Raw genomic sequence first — 16,340 nt, 5'->3', positions numbered from 1 at the left:
AAAGGCCAGTTTTATTGCTTCTTTAATCAGAACAACAGTTTTCAGCTGTGCTATCATAATTGCAAAAGGGTTTTCTAATGATCAATTAGCCTTTTAAGATGATAAACTTGGATTAGCTAACAACGTGCCATTGGAACACAGGAGTGATGGTTGCTGATAAATCAAATCAAATTTTATTTGTCACATACACATGGTTAGCAGATGTTAATGCGAGTGTAGCGAAATGCTTGTGCTTCTAGTTCCGACAATGCTGTAATAACCAACAAGTAATCTAACTAACAATTCCTAAACTACTGTCTTATACACAGTGTAAGGGGATAAAGAATATGTACATAAGGATATATGAATGAGTGATGGTACAGAGCAGCATAGGCAAGATACAGTAGATGGTATCGAGTACAGTATATACATATGAGATGAGTATGTAAACAAAGTGGGCCTCTGTACGCCTATGTAGATATTCCATTAAAAATCTGCCGTTTCCAGCTACAATAGTCATAACAATAACCATATCCAAACTGTATTTCTGATCAATTTGATGTTATTTGAATGGTCTAAAAATGAGCTTTTCTTTCAAAACAAGGACATTTCTAAGTAACCCCAAACGTTTGAACGGTAGTGTATATAAATGAAACTTAATTTTCAATACATTTGCAAACATTTAAAAAAAAAGATGGGTGAGAATTGTTTTTGGAATTCAGGCTGTAACAACTAAATGTGGAATAAGTCAAGGGGTATGAATACATTCTGAAGGCACTGTAGTTAATGAATGAATTGACACACACTTGTATAGAAGCTAGACCAGCTGTCCTGTCGTTGCAGTATGCGGTCCATCCTTTTCCCTTTGGCTGGCTCTTCTTTCTAGTAAGAGATAGAGAAAAGAGACAGACAGGACATACTGCATACATGCATGACTGATCCCAAAATGGACCCTTGAATTTCAAGTCCAGGCTTTCTGATAGCATTTCAAAAACAAACTTGTTGGTTGAATATTAGCGTTACCTTGCAGAGAGGCAGTGTTGTACTGGTAGGGGTCTGGGAGCTACCATTCTGTGCAGGGAGAGAGTCAGTGGGCAGGGGAAGTCGAGAGAGGCTCCTGGAACAGATAAGATAGGCTTTAGTTGCCACAGATAAATGTAGGATACGTGTATTTATAGCATGGCCTTGCACAACAAGGTCAAAGGTTGCTCCTACAGAGACACAGGCTGGCTAGCTTACATGCTCCAGATAACAACAAACAGATGCCTCACCCCTAAAATGCTAGTACATTATACGGGCATGAGGCGGCACTCACCTGGAACGCTCTGACATAACCACAATCCTCGGTGAATCTCTCAAGCCGCAGCCCTTCTCCCCGGCTGCCAAATTCCGTAGGTACGCCGCCGCCACCCCCTTCACTTTGAGCAAGTTCTCCCCTCCTCTAACAAGCTCCTTGGGAAACTGCCCTCCCATGTTAACATCCTCTCCCTCACTCTTCACCCTTTTCTCTCCTTCCACATCTCTTTCTGAATCCTCTCTTTTCTTCCCATCCAGTGCCTCCATCGTGCTTATGTCTTCACTAGTGTCTTCTCCCTCCATGTCTCTTCCCTCTATCTCTCTCTGTGAGTCCTTCTCTCTTTCCCTCAGTGAGTCCCTCTCGCTCTCCCTGAGCGTGTGTCTCCGTGTGTCCAGCTCAGCCCTAGTCTGTTGGTGCTCCATGGTGAGAGCAGACAATCTGTGACAGGCCTCTCTGTGTTCAGCCCTTAGGCTCTCCAGCTCCCTGTCTGTGTCCTGCTGTCTGCACTGGGCCTGGTCCAGCTGGCCCTCCACATTCCCATGGCTCTCTCTGAGCGTGCCTAGAGTCTCTTCCGCTTCCACGCGCAGCCGGTCGGCCACAGACACTGCCACCTGTAGATCACACTGGAACTGGAGCCACTCAGCTCGCTCAGTCTGCCAGAAAGAGAGAGAGAACCAGACAGAGAGAGAGAACCAGACAGAGAGAGAGATCCAGACAGAGAGAGAGAGATCCAGACAGAGAGAGAGAGATCCAGACAGAGAGAGAGAGATCCAGACAGAGAGAACCAGACAGAGAGAGAGAACCAGACAGAGAGAGAACGCGAGAACCAGACAGAGAGCGAACCAGCGAGAGCGAACCAGAGAGAGCGAACCAGAGAGAGCGAGAGCGAACCAGAGCGAGAGAGAACCAGACAGAGAGAGAACCAGACAGAGAGGGAGAGAGAGAACCAGACAGAGAGCGAGAACCAGACAGAGAGCGAGAACCAGACAGAGAGCGAGAACCAGACAGAGAGCGAGAACCAGACAGAGAGCGAGAGAGAGAACCAAACAGAGACAGAGAGAACCAGACAGAGAGAACGAGACAGACAGGAGAACCAGAGAGAGAAAGAGAGAGTTAAAGATCCTCTACACTCAAACCAGAACCATACATCAGAATATGAGAGTGCATTAACTCATTGCATCAGAAAAACAATCATAAAGAAGAGACAGAGGAACTCGCAGGTGAGAAGTAGATGTATCATTTTACATCCAGGTCAGCAGAAAGACATGCTTACATCCTGTCACTGTCTCAGAAAATCTATAGTGCTGTTGATACAGTCTACAGAAAACATGTCTGACAAGCAGGGACTTTGCTTTAGTCAAGTAAAAAAAAAAATCAATAGGTTACCAAGTTCAGAACCTGTAAAGGCTAAACTAGCCAACCCAATTCAGGTGAACGTATAAACAAGATATGCCAGGAATGCCTGCAATGTTCCTTATGTACACTTAATGGCAGTAATATAGAGATTTAGGGACAAACTCCCATATGGCAGGGCCTTCACACTACTTATCACTGGCTCATGTACACTAGTTGTTGCACCATGTTTGCAGATGGAGTTCAACAGCGATACATATTCTGTAACAGAACATCTTAGAAATAAAGTCAAAGTGCATCACATTTTTTAACCACTGATTAGCGTGCTTAGGTTAGCACAAATATTTCCATTTCATTCAGGCAGTAAGTGCAATGTTCAGGCTAGTTGCAGGGTTTGTGGAAGGCAGGGTTTCTCAATATGTGTGCTAACCTAAGCAAGCTTATCAGTGGTTCAAAAATGTGATGGGGCTTTGACTTCTTTTCCTAAAATGTCCTGTTACAGAATATGTATCGCTGTTGGCCTCCACCATCTGCAAACATGTTGTAAGAACTAGTGTACATGAGCCAGTGATAAGTGTGAAGTCTAAAATATCTAACATGGTACAGTACAGGGTAGAGAAGGGAAAAAGCAATCCACATCAAAGTCATAGGGATGGATTTGTGTGTGGTCTTAAAATGTCCTCCTCTATGCCCGTCTCTGCAGTGACCGAGAGAGAGGGAGGGAATGCAGTGGGAGAGAGAGGGAGGGAATGCAGTGGGAGAGAGAGGGAGGGAATGCAGTGGGAGAGAGAGGTAGGGAATGCAGTGGGAGAGAGAGGTAGGGAATGCAGTGGGAGAGAGAGGTAGGGAATGCAGTGGGAGAGAGAGGTAGGGAATGCAGTGGGAGAGAGAGGTAGGGAATGCAGTGGGAGAGAGAGGTAGGGAATGCAGTGGGAGAGAGAGGTAGGGAATGCAGTGGGAGAGAGAGGTAGGGAATGCAGTGGGAGAGAGAGGTAGGGAATGCAGTTGGAGAGAGAGGGAGGGAATGCAATCGGGAAGAGAAGGAGGAGCATCTGACTCACCCTCAATGTGTCCTTCAAGATGTGCACCTCCTCGACCAGCTCCTCTCTCTCCACCAGCAACCGCCTCAGCAGCTCTGACACACAAACATACAGTAAACTTAAGGATGTATTTTACACCCCTTGACTCTGTCCACATTTTGTTGTGTTACAGCCTGAATTCAAAATGGATTAAATCGAGATTTATTGTCACTGGCCTACATACACACAATACCCCATAATGTCAAGGTTGAATTACGTTTTGACATTTTTACAAATTAATTTAAAAAATGAAGAGCTGAAATGTATTGCCTCAATAAGTATTCAACCCCTTTGTTATGGTCAGCATAAATACGTTCAGGAGTAGAAATGTGCTTAACAAGTCACATAAGTTGCATGGACTCACTCTGTGTGCAATGGTGGTTAACATTATTTTTGAATGACTACATCTCTGTACCCCACACATACAGATAATTGTAAGGTCCCTCAGTGGAGCAGGGAGTTTCAAACACAAATTTAACCATAAAGACCAGGGAGGATTTCCAATGACTCTCAAAGAAGGGCACCTATTGGTAGATGGGTGAAAATAAAAGGCAGACAATCAAAAATCCCTTTGAGCATGGGGAAGTTATTAATTACCCTTTGGATGGTGTATCAATACACCCAGTCACTACAAAGATACAGGCATCCTTAACTCAGTTGCCAGAGAGGAAGGAAACTGCTCATGGATTTCAGGGAGGCCAATGGTGACTTTAAAACAGTTACAGACTTTAATGGCTGTGATAAGAGAAACTGAGGTTGGTTCAACAACATTGTACACTGAACAAAAATATAAAGGCAACATGTAAAGTGTTGGTCCCATATTTTATGAGCTGAAATATGAGATCCCAGAAATGTTCCATACAGTGCCTTGCAAAAGTATTCGGCCCCCTTGAACTTTGCAACCTTTTGCCACATTTCAGGCTTCAAACATAAAGATATAAAACTGTATTTTTTGTGAAGAATCAACAACAAGTGGGACACAATCATGAAGTGGAACGACATTTATTGGATATTTCAAACTTTTTTAACAAATCAAAAACTGAAAAATTGGGCGTGCAAAATTATTCAGCCCCTTTACTTTCAGTGCAGCAAACTCTCTCCAGAAGTTCAGTGAGGATTTCGGAATGATCCAATGTTGACCTAAAAGACTAATGATGATAAATACAATCCACCTGTGTGTAATCAAGTCTCCGTATAAATGCACCTGCACTGTGATAGTCTCAGAGGTCCGTTAAAAGCGCAGAGAGCATCATGAAGAACAAGGAACACACCAGGCAGGTCCGAGATACTGTTGTGAAGAGGTTTAAAGCCGGATTTGGATACAAAAAGATTTTCCAAGCTTTAAACATCCCAAGGAGCACTGTGCAAGCGATAATATTGAAATGGAAGGAGTATCAAACCACTGCAAATCTACCAAGACCTGGCCGTCCCTCTAAACTTTCAGCTCATACAAGGAGAAGACTGATCAGAGATGCAGCCAAGAGGCCCATGATCACTCTGGATGAACTGCAGAGATCTACAGCTGAGGTGGGAGACTCTGTCCATAGGAAAACAATCAGTTGTATATTGCACAAATCTGGCCTTTATGGAAGAGTGGCAAGAAGAAAGCCATTTCTTAAAGATATCCATAAAAAGTGTCGTTTAAAGTTTGCCACAAGCCACCTGGGAGACACACCAAACATGTGGAAGAAGGTGCTCTGGTCAGATGAAACCAAAATTGAACTTTTTGGCAACAATGCAAAACGTTATGTTTGGCGTAAAAGCAACACAGCTCATCAACCACAACACACCATCCCCACTGTCAAACATGGTGGTGGCAGCATCATGGTTTGGGCCTGCTTTTCTTCAGCAGGGACAGGGAAGATGGTTAAAATTGATGGGAAGATGGATGTAGCCAAATACAGGACCATTCTGGAAGAAAACCTGATGGAGTCTGCAAAAGACCTGAGACTGGGACGGAGATTTGTCTTCCAACAAGACAATGATCCAAAACATAAAGCAAAATCTAAAATGGAATGGTTCAAAAATAAACATATCCAGGTGTTAGAATGGCCAAGTCAAAGTCCAGACCTGAATCCAATCGAGAATCTGTGGAAAGAACTGAAAACTGCTGTTCACAAATGCTCTCCATCCAACCTCACTGAGCTCGAGCTGTTTTGCAAGGAGGAATAGGAAAAAATGTCAGTCTCTCGATGTGCAAAACTGATAAGAGACATACCCCAAGCGACTTACAGCTGTAATCGCAGCAAAAGGTGGCGCTACAAAGTATTAACTTAAGGGGGCTGAATAATTTTGCACGCCCAATTTTTCAGTTTTTGATTTGTTAAAAAAGTTTGAAATATCCAATAAATGTCGTTCCACTTCATGATTGTGGCCCACTTGTTGTTGATTCTTCACAAAAAAAATACAGTTTTATATCTTTATGTTTGAAGCCTGAAATGTGGCAAAAGGTCGCAAAGTTCAAGGGGGCCGAATACTTTCGCAAGGCACTGTACATACAAAAAGCTTCTTCCTCTCAAAGTGTACAAATTTGTTTCCATCCCTGTTTGTGAGCATTTCTCCTTAGCAAAGATAATCCTTCCACCTGACAGGTCTGGCATGTCAAGAAGCTGATTAAACAGCATGATCAATACACAGGTTTACCTTGTGCTGGGGACAATAAAAGGCCACTTTAAAATGTGCAGTTTTGTCAAACAACACAATGCCACAGATGTCTCAAGTTTAGAGGGAGCATGCAATTGGCATGATGAATGCAGGAATGTCCACCAGAGCTGTTCCCATGTTTCTGAGAGAAATACACTTTTTGTGCATATGGAACATTTCTGGGATCTTATATTTCAGCTCATGAAACATGGAACCAACACAACATTTTGCATTTATATTTTTGTTCAGTATACTTTAAAATCCATGCAAAACCTGAAAATTGATGTCTAGTATTGATCAACAACCAATTTGACAGAGCTTGAAGAACTTTGAAAAGAATAAAATGGGCAAATGTTGCACAATCCAGGTGTGGAAGACTCTTAGAGACTTACACAGAAAGACTCACAGCTGTAAATAGCTGCCAAACGTGTTTATACAAAGTATTGACTCCGGGGGTGATTAGCTATTTCTGCATTTCATTTTCAATACATTTACAAGCATTTCTAAAAACATGTTCTCCCTTTGTCATTATGGGGTACTGTGTGTAGATGGATTAGAATTGTTTTAATCAATTTCAATTTGGCTTTAACAAAATGTGGAATAAGACGAGGGGTATGAATACTTTCTGAAGGCCCTGTCCATACTGTAAGAACCTGCACGCACACTCTGTTAAGTAGAGACAGACAAACAAACTATTATGAACCGATTGGGTTGCTATGGCCACGCAGATGCAGAGTCCTTACCAGCTGCTCCTGCTGGTGCGTCCAGGCCCGGACTGAGCCCCAGTGCAGACCTGTGATGTTCCAAAAGGCTAAACAGTGCCAGGGCCATCTCCTCCCCAGCTCGCTCTGGCCTTGCATGGGGCTCCATCCCACTGCCCCGCTCCTGCCAGCTAGGCTCCAAAGGGCTACCCTCAAACTGAGGCTGCTGGCCTGGGGACACAGGGCTGCTGGTGTGGCTGTTAGAGCACCGCACTGTCTGCCTTCCACCTTCCATCTCAATCCCAGTCCCCTGCGGAGACACTCTGCTCTCCACTGTAATCACGGCCCATTCTGGGGGGACGGACAGTGTGTGTCTCCAGTTGGAAATGGGGGAGGCTCCACCCTGGCAGACGATGCCCAGGGTGGTCCCGGAGGACGGTGTCCCCTGCTGCAGCAGCTGAGCCGCGGCTGGTGCCAGATCAGAATCAGAGAGGGAAGAGGGAGGAGTTTGGAACAGATCTAAATGAGATCCTGGAGAGAGAACAAGAGAGTGGAGAGAAAGAGGGGAGGATTAGAGAAAGCTGATATAGGGGAAGGAAGAGATGGAGGGAAGAGGAGAGACGAAGAGGAACAGAAAAGCGAGAGAGAACTGCTGTCCTAAGCTATTTTCTGTCTATAAAAAAAATACAGAAGAAGACCACAGTTGGCTGCGCCTCTTGGAGGATGCCAGTTGGCTGCGCCTCTTGGAGGATGCCAGTTTATTCTCTAGCGCGCATTCACACAGACAGGTCCACAAGGATGTGTGCTTGGCCAGCCTATAGCGTCTCATGTTCCCCCTCCCTGTCCTTGCATTGAGCAGCAGAATTCTGCAGACTCCTCATTACGCTATCAGATGTGTTGCATGTGACTAGCGGTCCACACACAGTATCCAGTAAGATATTCTCATCCCAGTCGGAGTCTGTTTCCTGCATACTGAAAACAGCTAGAAAGGATAGGAACAGCCAGGGTTTTAAACAGGCGTATAGGGGAGGGATGCGTGTCATAAAAAGAGAAGACGATGCAGGTAGGATGCATGACGTTCAACATCAAGCCAGGTGTGTGTGTGTGTGTACGTACGTTCATGTAGGGAACCTCTAGGTCCATGGCCGTCCTTTCCACCGATGTTACCCATGATGCAGCAGGTGCAGGGAGATAGCAGTGTGACTGTGCTTCCCAGCACCCCTCACATTCCCCTCGGGTGCTCTCTCTTAGGTCCACCGCAGATTGGATAGGGCATAATACACCTAGAAGTACAGAGAAAGCTCAGACCATTCATATTTAAATACAAATATGGTTAACACTACTAAATTCCCCTTTAATAGAGTGGGTACCCTGACTACAGTGGAAAACAATGTTGTTGTTTTTGTTTTCTCAAGTGATGGGAGCAATGACCGATACTTAAAATGCTGCAAGGTAATTGAGCAGGATGACTGCTGGTATATGTGCTTATCCCTGCAGGATGTTCACCCATCATCATGCCCGACTCCCTGTGTCCAGTGTAGCATTAGATTAATAACACAAGTAGGTGATGATAGGGAGAAAACCTGACAGTCCCCAGGGTTTAATGTGGAATTAATATGTTGTTAAATTGATTAGGCCAGCCTGTTCAATGGAAAGGCCGCTGCTTAGTTTTATGGATTGATTGTGTGTGTGTTCTTGCAGAAAAAAATACCTTCCGAATACTAGTGTCTAATACTTGTAAGGCATGGTAATAAGGCTACGGCAAAACTCTGAACATTTACAGACATTACACATCGGATCCTGAATAAAATAATCCCTGTTATATACAGTATCACCGGTTACTAATGGCATAGACTCGGTTCTGTAAAGGTAGACTAGACACTCGAGAGGGATACAATAACAAGACAAGAAATACACATACTATCTCGGTGTCTAGTCACTGCACAAAAATATCACCGTGCTAGCTATTGGATTCAGGCAAACACAAACACTGTATTCTCTTGTAATCAACCACCCACCTTGATATATATTCCCACGACCACGTAGCCTACCGCCCGATAAATACTGTTTTAGGCTCTCTTCTCAGCTTTCCTCATCGCCGCATTTTTCTCCGTCTTCAATAGTCTGATACAGGTTTGGGGGGCTGTTTCCTGCTGATGAAACGTTGTGTAGTATGAGCGGAGAAAGATATTTGTGGAACCTGCTTGGAAGAAACGATGCTGCAAACTGCGAGACAGACGGAGGGACTGACTGTGCTACGCCGCGCCGTTAAACCGTTGGAGGCAAGGAAGACAGTCTACTGTTCTACTGCGAGAAATTGTATCCTAGAACACTGGATATATTTAACTATAAATGTGTGTAGAAAAATCTCCACTCCAGAAGTGTTGAGCGAGGAGAAAATCATGAATTTTGATTAAATTCAAGTTGATAATGACAGATGCCTAGGATACATTCAGTAGCTCCAGTGTTGGAAGTTTCGATGCAAATATCATTTGGCAGATAAGGTAGCGTAAACCTATTTAATAGAATACATTTATTTTTCCTGAATGAAGTTCAGTTTTTCTTCAAGAGATTCTCCAAGTATTTTAGAGCAACGAAGGGACATATAGGATTTCAGAGGGACCTACTCGAACTTCCCGGGGGTCTCTGACTATATACCTTTACTTGGCCAAACCACCCTTTGGACGGCGCTATTATCATTTTACGTCGTTTGTCATTGCGTCTCTCTCTTGTCCCCCGCGTCCGGCTCGTACATAAATCATAAATCCCGCCTATTTCGATAATCTCTCTTCTTAAAAACGGTAACTAACCCCCAACCCAAATTTCAGCCTTTGCCCAACCCCTACAAATGTAAAAAATAAATAAATAAATGCATTCAGGTGAGATGTTGTGGGTGGGAGAAATTGTGCAAAAATATTCATTTTCAGGTGGGTAAATGTAGTTGAACTTGATCCCAACACTTTCTCACTAAAGCATACTTACCAGACGTCCACTGGCATATTCTGATAATAAAATTATGTGCATCGCATGCATTTATGGCTCTGAACAGTTAGCTCACAGTGATATGCGTCGAGTTCCTGACGTCTATCCCACTTGCTGGGCGCTTCCTCAAAATATTTCGCGGTATTGTGTTGGGAAGAGAAGTGCAATCATCGCCTCGAAATGGAAGATTATGGGCTCAATTCAATCCAACCCGCATTGCAGTGTTTATGCAGTAGTCTTTTTTCCAATGGTCTAATTAAAGCACAGATTGGTTTTAGGTACTGTATAAAAAAACTACTACCAGGGTAACCCTTCGCACAGGTATGTTTTCACTTTTCAGAATTATAACAGAGTTTTTGCACGGGATGAATATTGTAAATAAAGGGTTAAAAAAAGAAGAAAAAAGATATCCAGCCCATGTGGGATTAAAACTCACAACCATTGAACTATTACGCCATTGTTATTAGCGGACTGAGTCACCAAAACGTTTTCATTCATATTTACAACAAAAAAATGTAAAAATATGAGTACTGTCTTAATAAAACGATTTACACCACCATGCTAGAGTACACTGGCTAATGTTACTGCCTCATGTTCAGCCAATCAGGTTGTAGCAGTCTGTTTACCCCTGGCTGAGCGCTGTGTGCAACATCAGGAAGTAACAGACATTCTATCAACTACCTCATCCCCATATTATTATTATGTTTGCTCATTTGCACCCCAGTATCCCTACTTGCACATTGATTTTCTGCATATCTATCACTCCAGTGTTTAATTGCTCAATTTGAATTGCTTCGACCGCTACGGCCTATTTATTGCCTTAACTCCCTAATCTTACTACATTTGCACACACTGTATATATATTTTTTTTATTGTGTTATTGACTGTGCGTTTGTTTATCCCATGTGTAACTCTGTGTTGTTGTTTGTGTCGCACTGCTTTGCTTTATCTTGGCCAGGTCACAGTTGTAAATGAGAACTTGTTCTCAATTGGCCTACCTGGTTCAATATATGTGAAATAAAAAAAATTAAAAAAGTGGTGGAAAATTGTGTTTTATTAACACATTTTCCCATTTGTTTTCCTGGCAGTTCGGCGTTAAAGCTAGTTCGGCGTTAAAGCTAGTTCGGCGTTAAAGCTAGCTCGGCGTTAAAGCTAGTTCGGCGTTAAAGCTAGTTCGGCGTTAAAGCTAGCTCGGCGTTAAAGCTAGTTCGGCGTTAAAGCTAGCTCGGCGTTAAAGCTAGTTCGGCGTTAAAGCTAGTTCGGCGTTAAAGCTAGTTCGGCGTTAAAGCTAGCTCGGCGTTAAAGCTAGTTCGGCGTTAAAGCTAGTTCGGCGTTAAAGCTAGTTCGGCGTTAAAGCTAGTTCGGCGTTAAAGCTAGTTCGGCGTTAAAGCTAGTTCGGCGTTAAAGCTAGTTCGGCGTTAAAGCTAGCTCGGCGTTAAAGCTAGTTCGGCGTTAAAGCTAGCTCGGCGTTAAAGCTAGCTCGGCGTTAAAGCTAGTTCGGCGTTAAAGCTAGTTCGGCGTTAAAGCTAGTTCGGCGTTAAAGCTAGTTCGGCGTTAAAGCTAGTTCGGCGTTAAAGCTAGTTCAGGAGGAACGCGACGCCCTTACAGCCTGAATCGAGGATGTTTTATGTCGGTAGATGAGGAACACAATGTATAGCCGACTCTAGTAGCCAAAAGGCAGTTTTCCCATGGGCACCGCCATTGAGGGATTCCACCATGCTTCCACCATTTTAAAGTAGTCGAATGGGTAGGAATTCCTATGGGTTGTAGCCTCAATGGCGCTGCTCATGCTGTCACAGAAGATATAATAGCACAAATATAAAGACAAGTCCTCTATCTTTCTATATGAGCCGGCTGCATACATTCCAGTTGGACACAGATGACAAACAATGTGAAAGGAATACTAGCTCAATCTGTCGGCTCATTGGGCTATTCTCTACTACTGTGTAAAACTAACAAGACATACCAAGTTTAAAACTTTGAGGTAGGCCGCCGTCTACTAGGGGCTATTGTTAGTTTAATGTCGCTTAACCCAGAAAAACATCCCAAGGAATTTGGTTGTTCATTCTGCCCACAAGATTTTACTGTTAGTATGATATCCTTGAGTGAAGTACTAATTGACCACTGGAGGGCAGAATAAATCAACATACTGAACAAATAGACTGATACAAGTGAAATAAATTCATAAAAAACATACAAGAAAAGTCCAATTGACTTGATTTAGTGAATGGGTTATTTCCCCCATCTAGGTGGGGGTAGCCTATCTGTTAAAGGAACATGATGCAATTTTTCAATCCTCTCAAAACTACACTAGTGCCTAGGGCTTGATTTGGGATTCTCACAGGACCTGGGTACAAGGCTACAGAGGGATGCTATTAGCAGTTCTTGAAAAACATCTATTAGCAGTTCTTGAAAAACATCCAGCTCTTAGAACAGGAAAGTTACCAACAGTCACCCAAAGTTACCAACAGTCACCCAAAGTTACCAACAGTCACCAACCGTCACTTGATCAAATTTGTCAACACAAGGTTTGAAATTTGTAAGGGCCAAACATTTAGTACAGAAATAAAGATTCATTGTAGAACAAAAAAAGGGTTCTATCGCTTGCTTCAAATCAAACTTTTTATCACATGTGCCAAATACAACAAGTGTAGACCTTACTGTGAAATGCTTACTTACAAGCCCTTAAAGCTTCTTGAACTGCACTGTTGGTTAAGAAAATATATACCAATCAAACTAAAGTAAAAAAATATATAAAAAGTAACACAAAATAACAAGGCTATATACAGGGGGTACTGGTACTGAGTCAGTGTGCGGGGGTACAGGTTAGAGGTAATTTGTACATGTAGGTAGGGTGAAGTGACTATGCATAGATAATAAAACAGAGAGTAGCTGCAGTGTATGAAACAAATTGGGGGAGGGGGGTCAATGTGAATAGTCCAGTGGCCATTTGATTAATTGTTCAGCAGCCTCATGGATTGGGGGTATAAGTGTCACTCCGGAAAGGTTTTATATAGAATCGCCGAACCCTTTTCTTGAATCATGAAGCGCCCAGAGCTCCATGACGGGTTATAGGATACAGAATCGTAAGTAAGCGTTTCAATCTACACCTATTGTATACGAACCAAGTGAACAATTACATTTTATTTGGTAATATACTGGGTTGGGGGAAGAGTAGTATAATGTAAATATTGAGGAATAAAATAAAATAACATGTATTTCCAGTTTTTTTTAATATGGCTTAGATCGTGAAAAACAAACGACTCAGCAGTCCAAAAATATATATATCAATATATCATTTTTTTCACACTATGAGGCTGGAATAATACTGTGACATATAGACCATGATGATGATGCCCTTTCGGTGTCAGAGCTGCTTGGAAAGACCGCCTGAAATATCAGCCTGTTTTGGTGGGATGGAGTTTGTCTGGCCGGTGACATCACAAGATGGTAAATTAGTACAGACCAATATAAATAAAATGTTATTAGTCATATGCGCCGAATACAACAGGTGTAGATTACAGAGAAATGCTTACTAATGAGCCCCTAACCAACAATGCAGTTAAAAAATAGGATAAGAATAAGAAATAAAAAGTAACAAGTAATTAAAGAGCAGCAGTAAAATAGCAATAGCGAGACTATATACAGGAGGGTACCGGTACAGAGTCAATGTGCGGGGGGAACGGTTAGTTGAGGAAATATGTACATGTAGGTAGAGTTATTAAAAGTGACTATGCATAGATGATAACAACAAAGAGTAGCAGCGTGTAAAGGGGGGGGGGGGGGGGGGCAGTGCAAATAGTCTCGGTAGCCATTTGATTAGGTGTTCAGGAGTCTTATGGCTTGGGGGTAGAAGCTGTTTAGAAGCCTCTTGAACCTAGACTTGGTGCTCCGGTACCGCTTGCCGAGCAGTAGCAGAGAGAACAGTCTATGACTAGGGTGGCTGGAGTCTTTGACCATTTTTAGGGCCTTCCTCTGGCACAGCCGGGTATAGAGGTCCTGGATGGCAGGATGCTTGGTCCCAGTGATGTACTGGGCCGTTCACACTACCCTCTGTAGTGCCATGCGGTCGGAGGCCGAGCAGTTGCTATACCAGGCGGTGATGCAACCAGTCAGGATGCTTTCGAAGGTGAAGGTTTTGTCGTGCCCGCTTCACGACTGTCATGGTGTGTTTGGACCATGTTAATTATGTGGACACCAAGGAACTTGAAGCTCTCAACCTGCTCCACTGCAGCCCTGTCGATGAGAATTGGGGAGTGCCCGGTCCTCTTTTTCCTGTAGTCCACAATCATCTGCTTTGTCTTGATCACGTTGAGGGAAAGGTTGTTGTCCTGGCACCACACGGCCAGATCTCTGACCTCCTCCCTATAGGCTGTCTCGTCATTGTCCATGATCAGCCCTACCACAGTTGTGTCATCGGCAAACTTAATGATGGTGTTGGAGTCGTGCCAGGCAGTGCAGTCATGAGTGAACAGGGAGTACAGGAGGGGACTGAGCATGCACCCCTGAGGGGCCAGTGTTGAGGATCATCGTGGCGGATGTATTGTTACTTACCCTTACCACCTGGGGGTGGCCCGTCAGGATGTCCAGGATCCAGTTGCAGAGGGATGTGTTTAGTCCCAGGGTCCTTAGCTTATTGATGAGCTTTGAGGGCACTGTGGTGTTGAACGCTGAGCTGTTGTCAATGAATCACATTCTCACATAGGTGTTCCTTTTGTCCAGGTGGGAAAGGGCAGTGTGGAGTGCAATAGAGATGGCATCATCTCTGGATCTGTTGGGGCGGTATGCAAATTGGAGTGGGTCTAGGGTTTCTGGGATAATAGTGTTGATGTTAGCCATGACCAGCCTTTCAAAGCACTTCATGGCAACTGACGCGAGTGCTACGGGTCGGTAGTCGTTTAGGCAGATTACCTTAGTGTTCTTGGGCACAGGCACTATGGTGGTCTGCTTAAAACATGTTGGTATTACAGAGACAGAGAGAGGTTGAAAATATCAGTGAAGACACTTGCCAGTTGATAAGCGCATGCTCGTAGTACACATCCTGGTAATCCATCTGGCCCTGCGGCCTTGTGAATGTTGACCTGTTTAAAGGTCTTACATCGGCTGCGGAGAGTGTGATCACGCAGTCTTTCAGAACAGCTGGTGCCCTCATGCATGTTTGTGTTATTTGCCTCGAAGCGAGCATAGAAGTAGTTTAGCTCGTCTAGTAGGCTCATGTCACTACGCAGCTCGTGGCTGTGCTTCCCTTTGTAGTCTGTAATGGTTTGCAAACTCTGCCACATCCAACGAGCATCCGAGCTGGTGTAGTACGAGTCGATCTTAGTCCTGTATTGACGCTTTGCCTGTTTGATGGTTCGTCGGAGGGCAAAGCGGGATTTCTTATAGCTTCCGTGTTAGAGTCCCGCTCCTTGAATGTGGGAGCTCTACCCTTTAGCTCAGTGCGGATGTTGCCTGTAATCCATGGCTTCTGGTTGGGGTATGTAAATACTATACGGCCACTGTGGGGACAACGTCATCAATGCACTTATTGATGAAGCCAATTACAGATGTGGTGTCCTCAATGCCATCGGAGGAATCCTGGAACATATTCCAGTCTGTGCTAGCAAAACAGTCCTGTAGCTTAGCATCTGCTTCATCCGACCACTTTTTTATTGATCTAGTCACGGGTGCTTCCTGCTTGAAGGAATCAGGAGGATAGAATTATGGTCAGATTTGCCAAATGGAGGGTGAGGGAGAGCTTTGTATGCGTCTCTGTGTGTGGAGTCAAGATGGTCCAGAGTTTTTTTCCCTCTGGTTGCACATTTAACATGCGGATAGAAATTTTGTAAAACCGATACAAGTTTCCCTGCATTATAGTCCCCGGCTACTGGGAGCGCCGCCTCTGGGTGAGCGTTTTCTTGTTTGCTTATGGTAAAATACAGCTCATTCAATGCGGTCTTAGTGCCAGCCTCTGACTGTGGTGGTATGTAAACATCTACAAACAAATACAGATGAAAACGATCATTTTACAGTTTTGAATGTCCTGTTTGTAGTTTAATCGTCCGCATAGGTCATCTATTTTATTGTCCAAAGATTGCACGTTTGCTAGCAGAATGGAAGGAAGTGAGGGTTTATATGATCGCCTACGAATTCTCAGAAGGCAGTCCTTTTTCTCTGCCTCCTCTTCACGAAAATCACGGGGATCTGGTCCTGTCCCCGAGAAAGAAGTATATCGTTCACATCGGCATCGTCAGATTCGTTAAAGGAAAAAAAGGATTCTGCCAGTCTGTGGTGAGTAATCGCAGTCCTGATGTCCAGAAGTTATTT

General features: G+C 43.8%; 1 protein-coding gene across 2 annotated transcripts in view; it reads right to left on the bottom strand.

Annotated features, from left to right (window-relative positions):
- Positions 1-16,340, bottom strand: part of LOC135557858 (cytospin-A-like) — a 30,267-nt gene that overhangs the window by 2,688 nt on the left and 11,239 nt on the right. The window contains exons 2-8 of one of the 2 annotated variants that reach the window (XM_064991544.1): positions 9,071-9,205; positions 8,169-8,335; positions 7,095-7,583; positions 3,691-3,764; positions 1,295-1,929; positions 1,003-1,096; positions 786-861 (exon numbers count right to left, since the gene is read on the bottom strand). In XM_064991544.1, coding sequence (XP_064847616.1) covers positions 786-861; positions 1,003-1,096; positions 1,295-1,929; positions 3,691-3,764; positions 7,095-7,583; positions 8,169-8,223 — 1,423 coding nt within the window. In that variant the 5' untranslated portion in view covers positions 8,224-8,335; positions 9,071-9,205. The remainder of the gene's footprint in view (positions 1-785; positions 862-1,002; positions 1,097-1,294; positions 1,930-3,690; positions 3,765-7,094; positions 7,584-8,168; positions 8,336-9,070; positions 9,206-16,340) is intronic. The other variant, XM_064991545.1, reaches the window with a different exon arrangement.

The sequence above is a fragment of the Oncorhynchus masou genome, chromosome 16 (assembly GCF_036934945.1).
Source record: "Oncorhynchus masou masou isolate Uvic2021 chromosome 16, UVic_Omas_1.1, whole genome shotgun sequence".
NCBI classification, from domain to species: Eukaryota; Metazoa; Chordata; class Actinopteri; order Salmoniformes; family Salmonidae; genus Oncorhynchus; species Oncorhynchus masou.
Note: the sequence above shows the minus strand (reverse complement) of the source record. Positions and strands in the feature narration are given on the sequence as shown.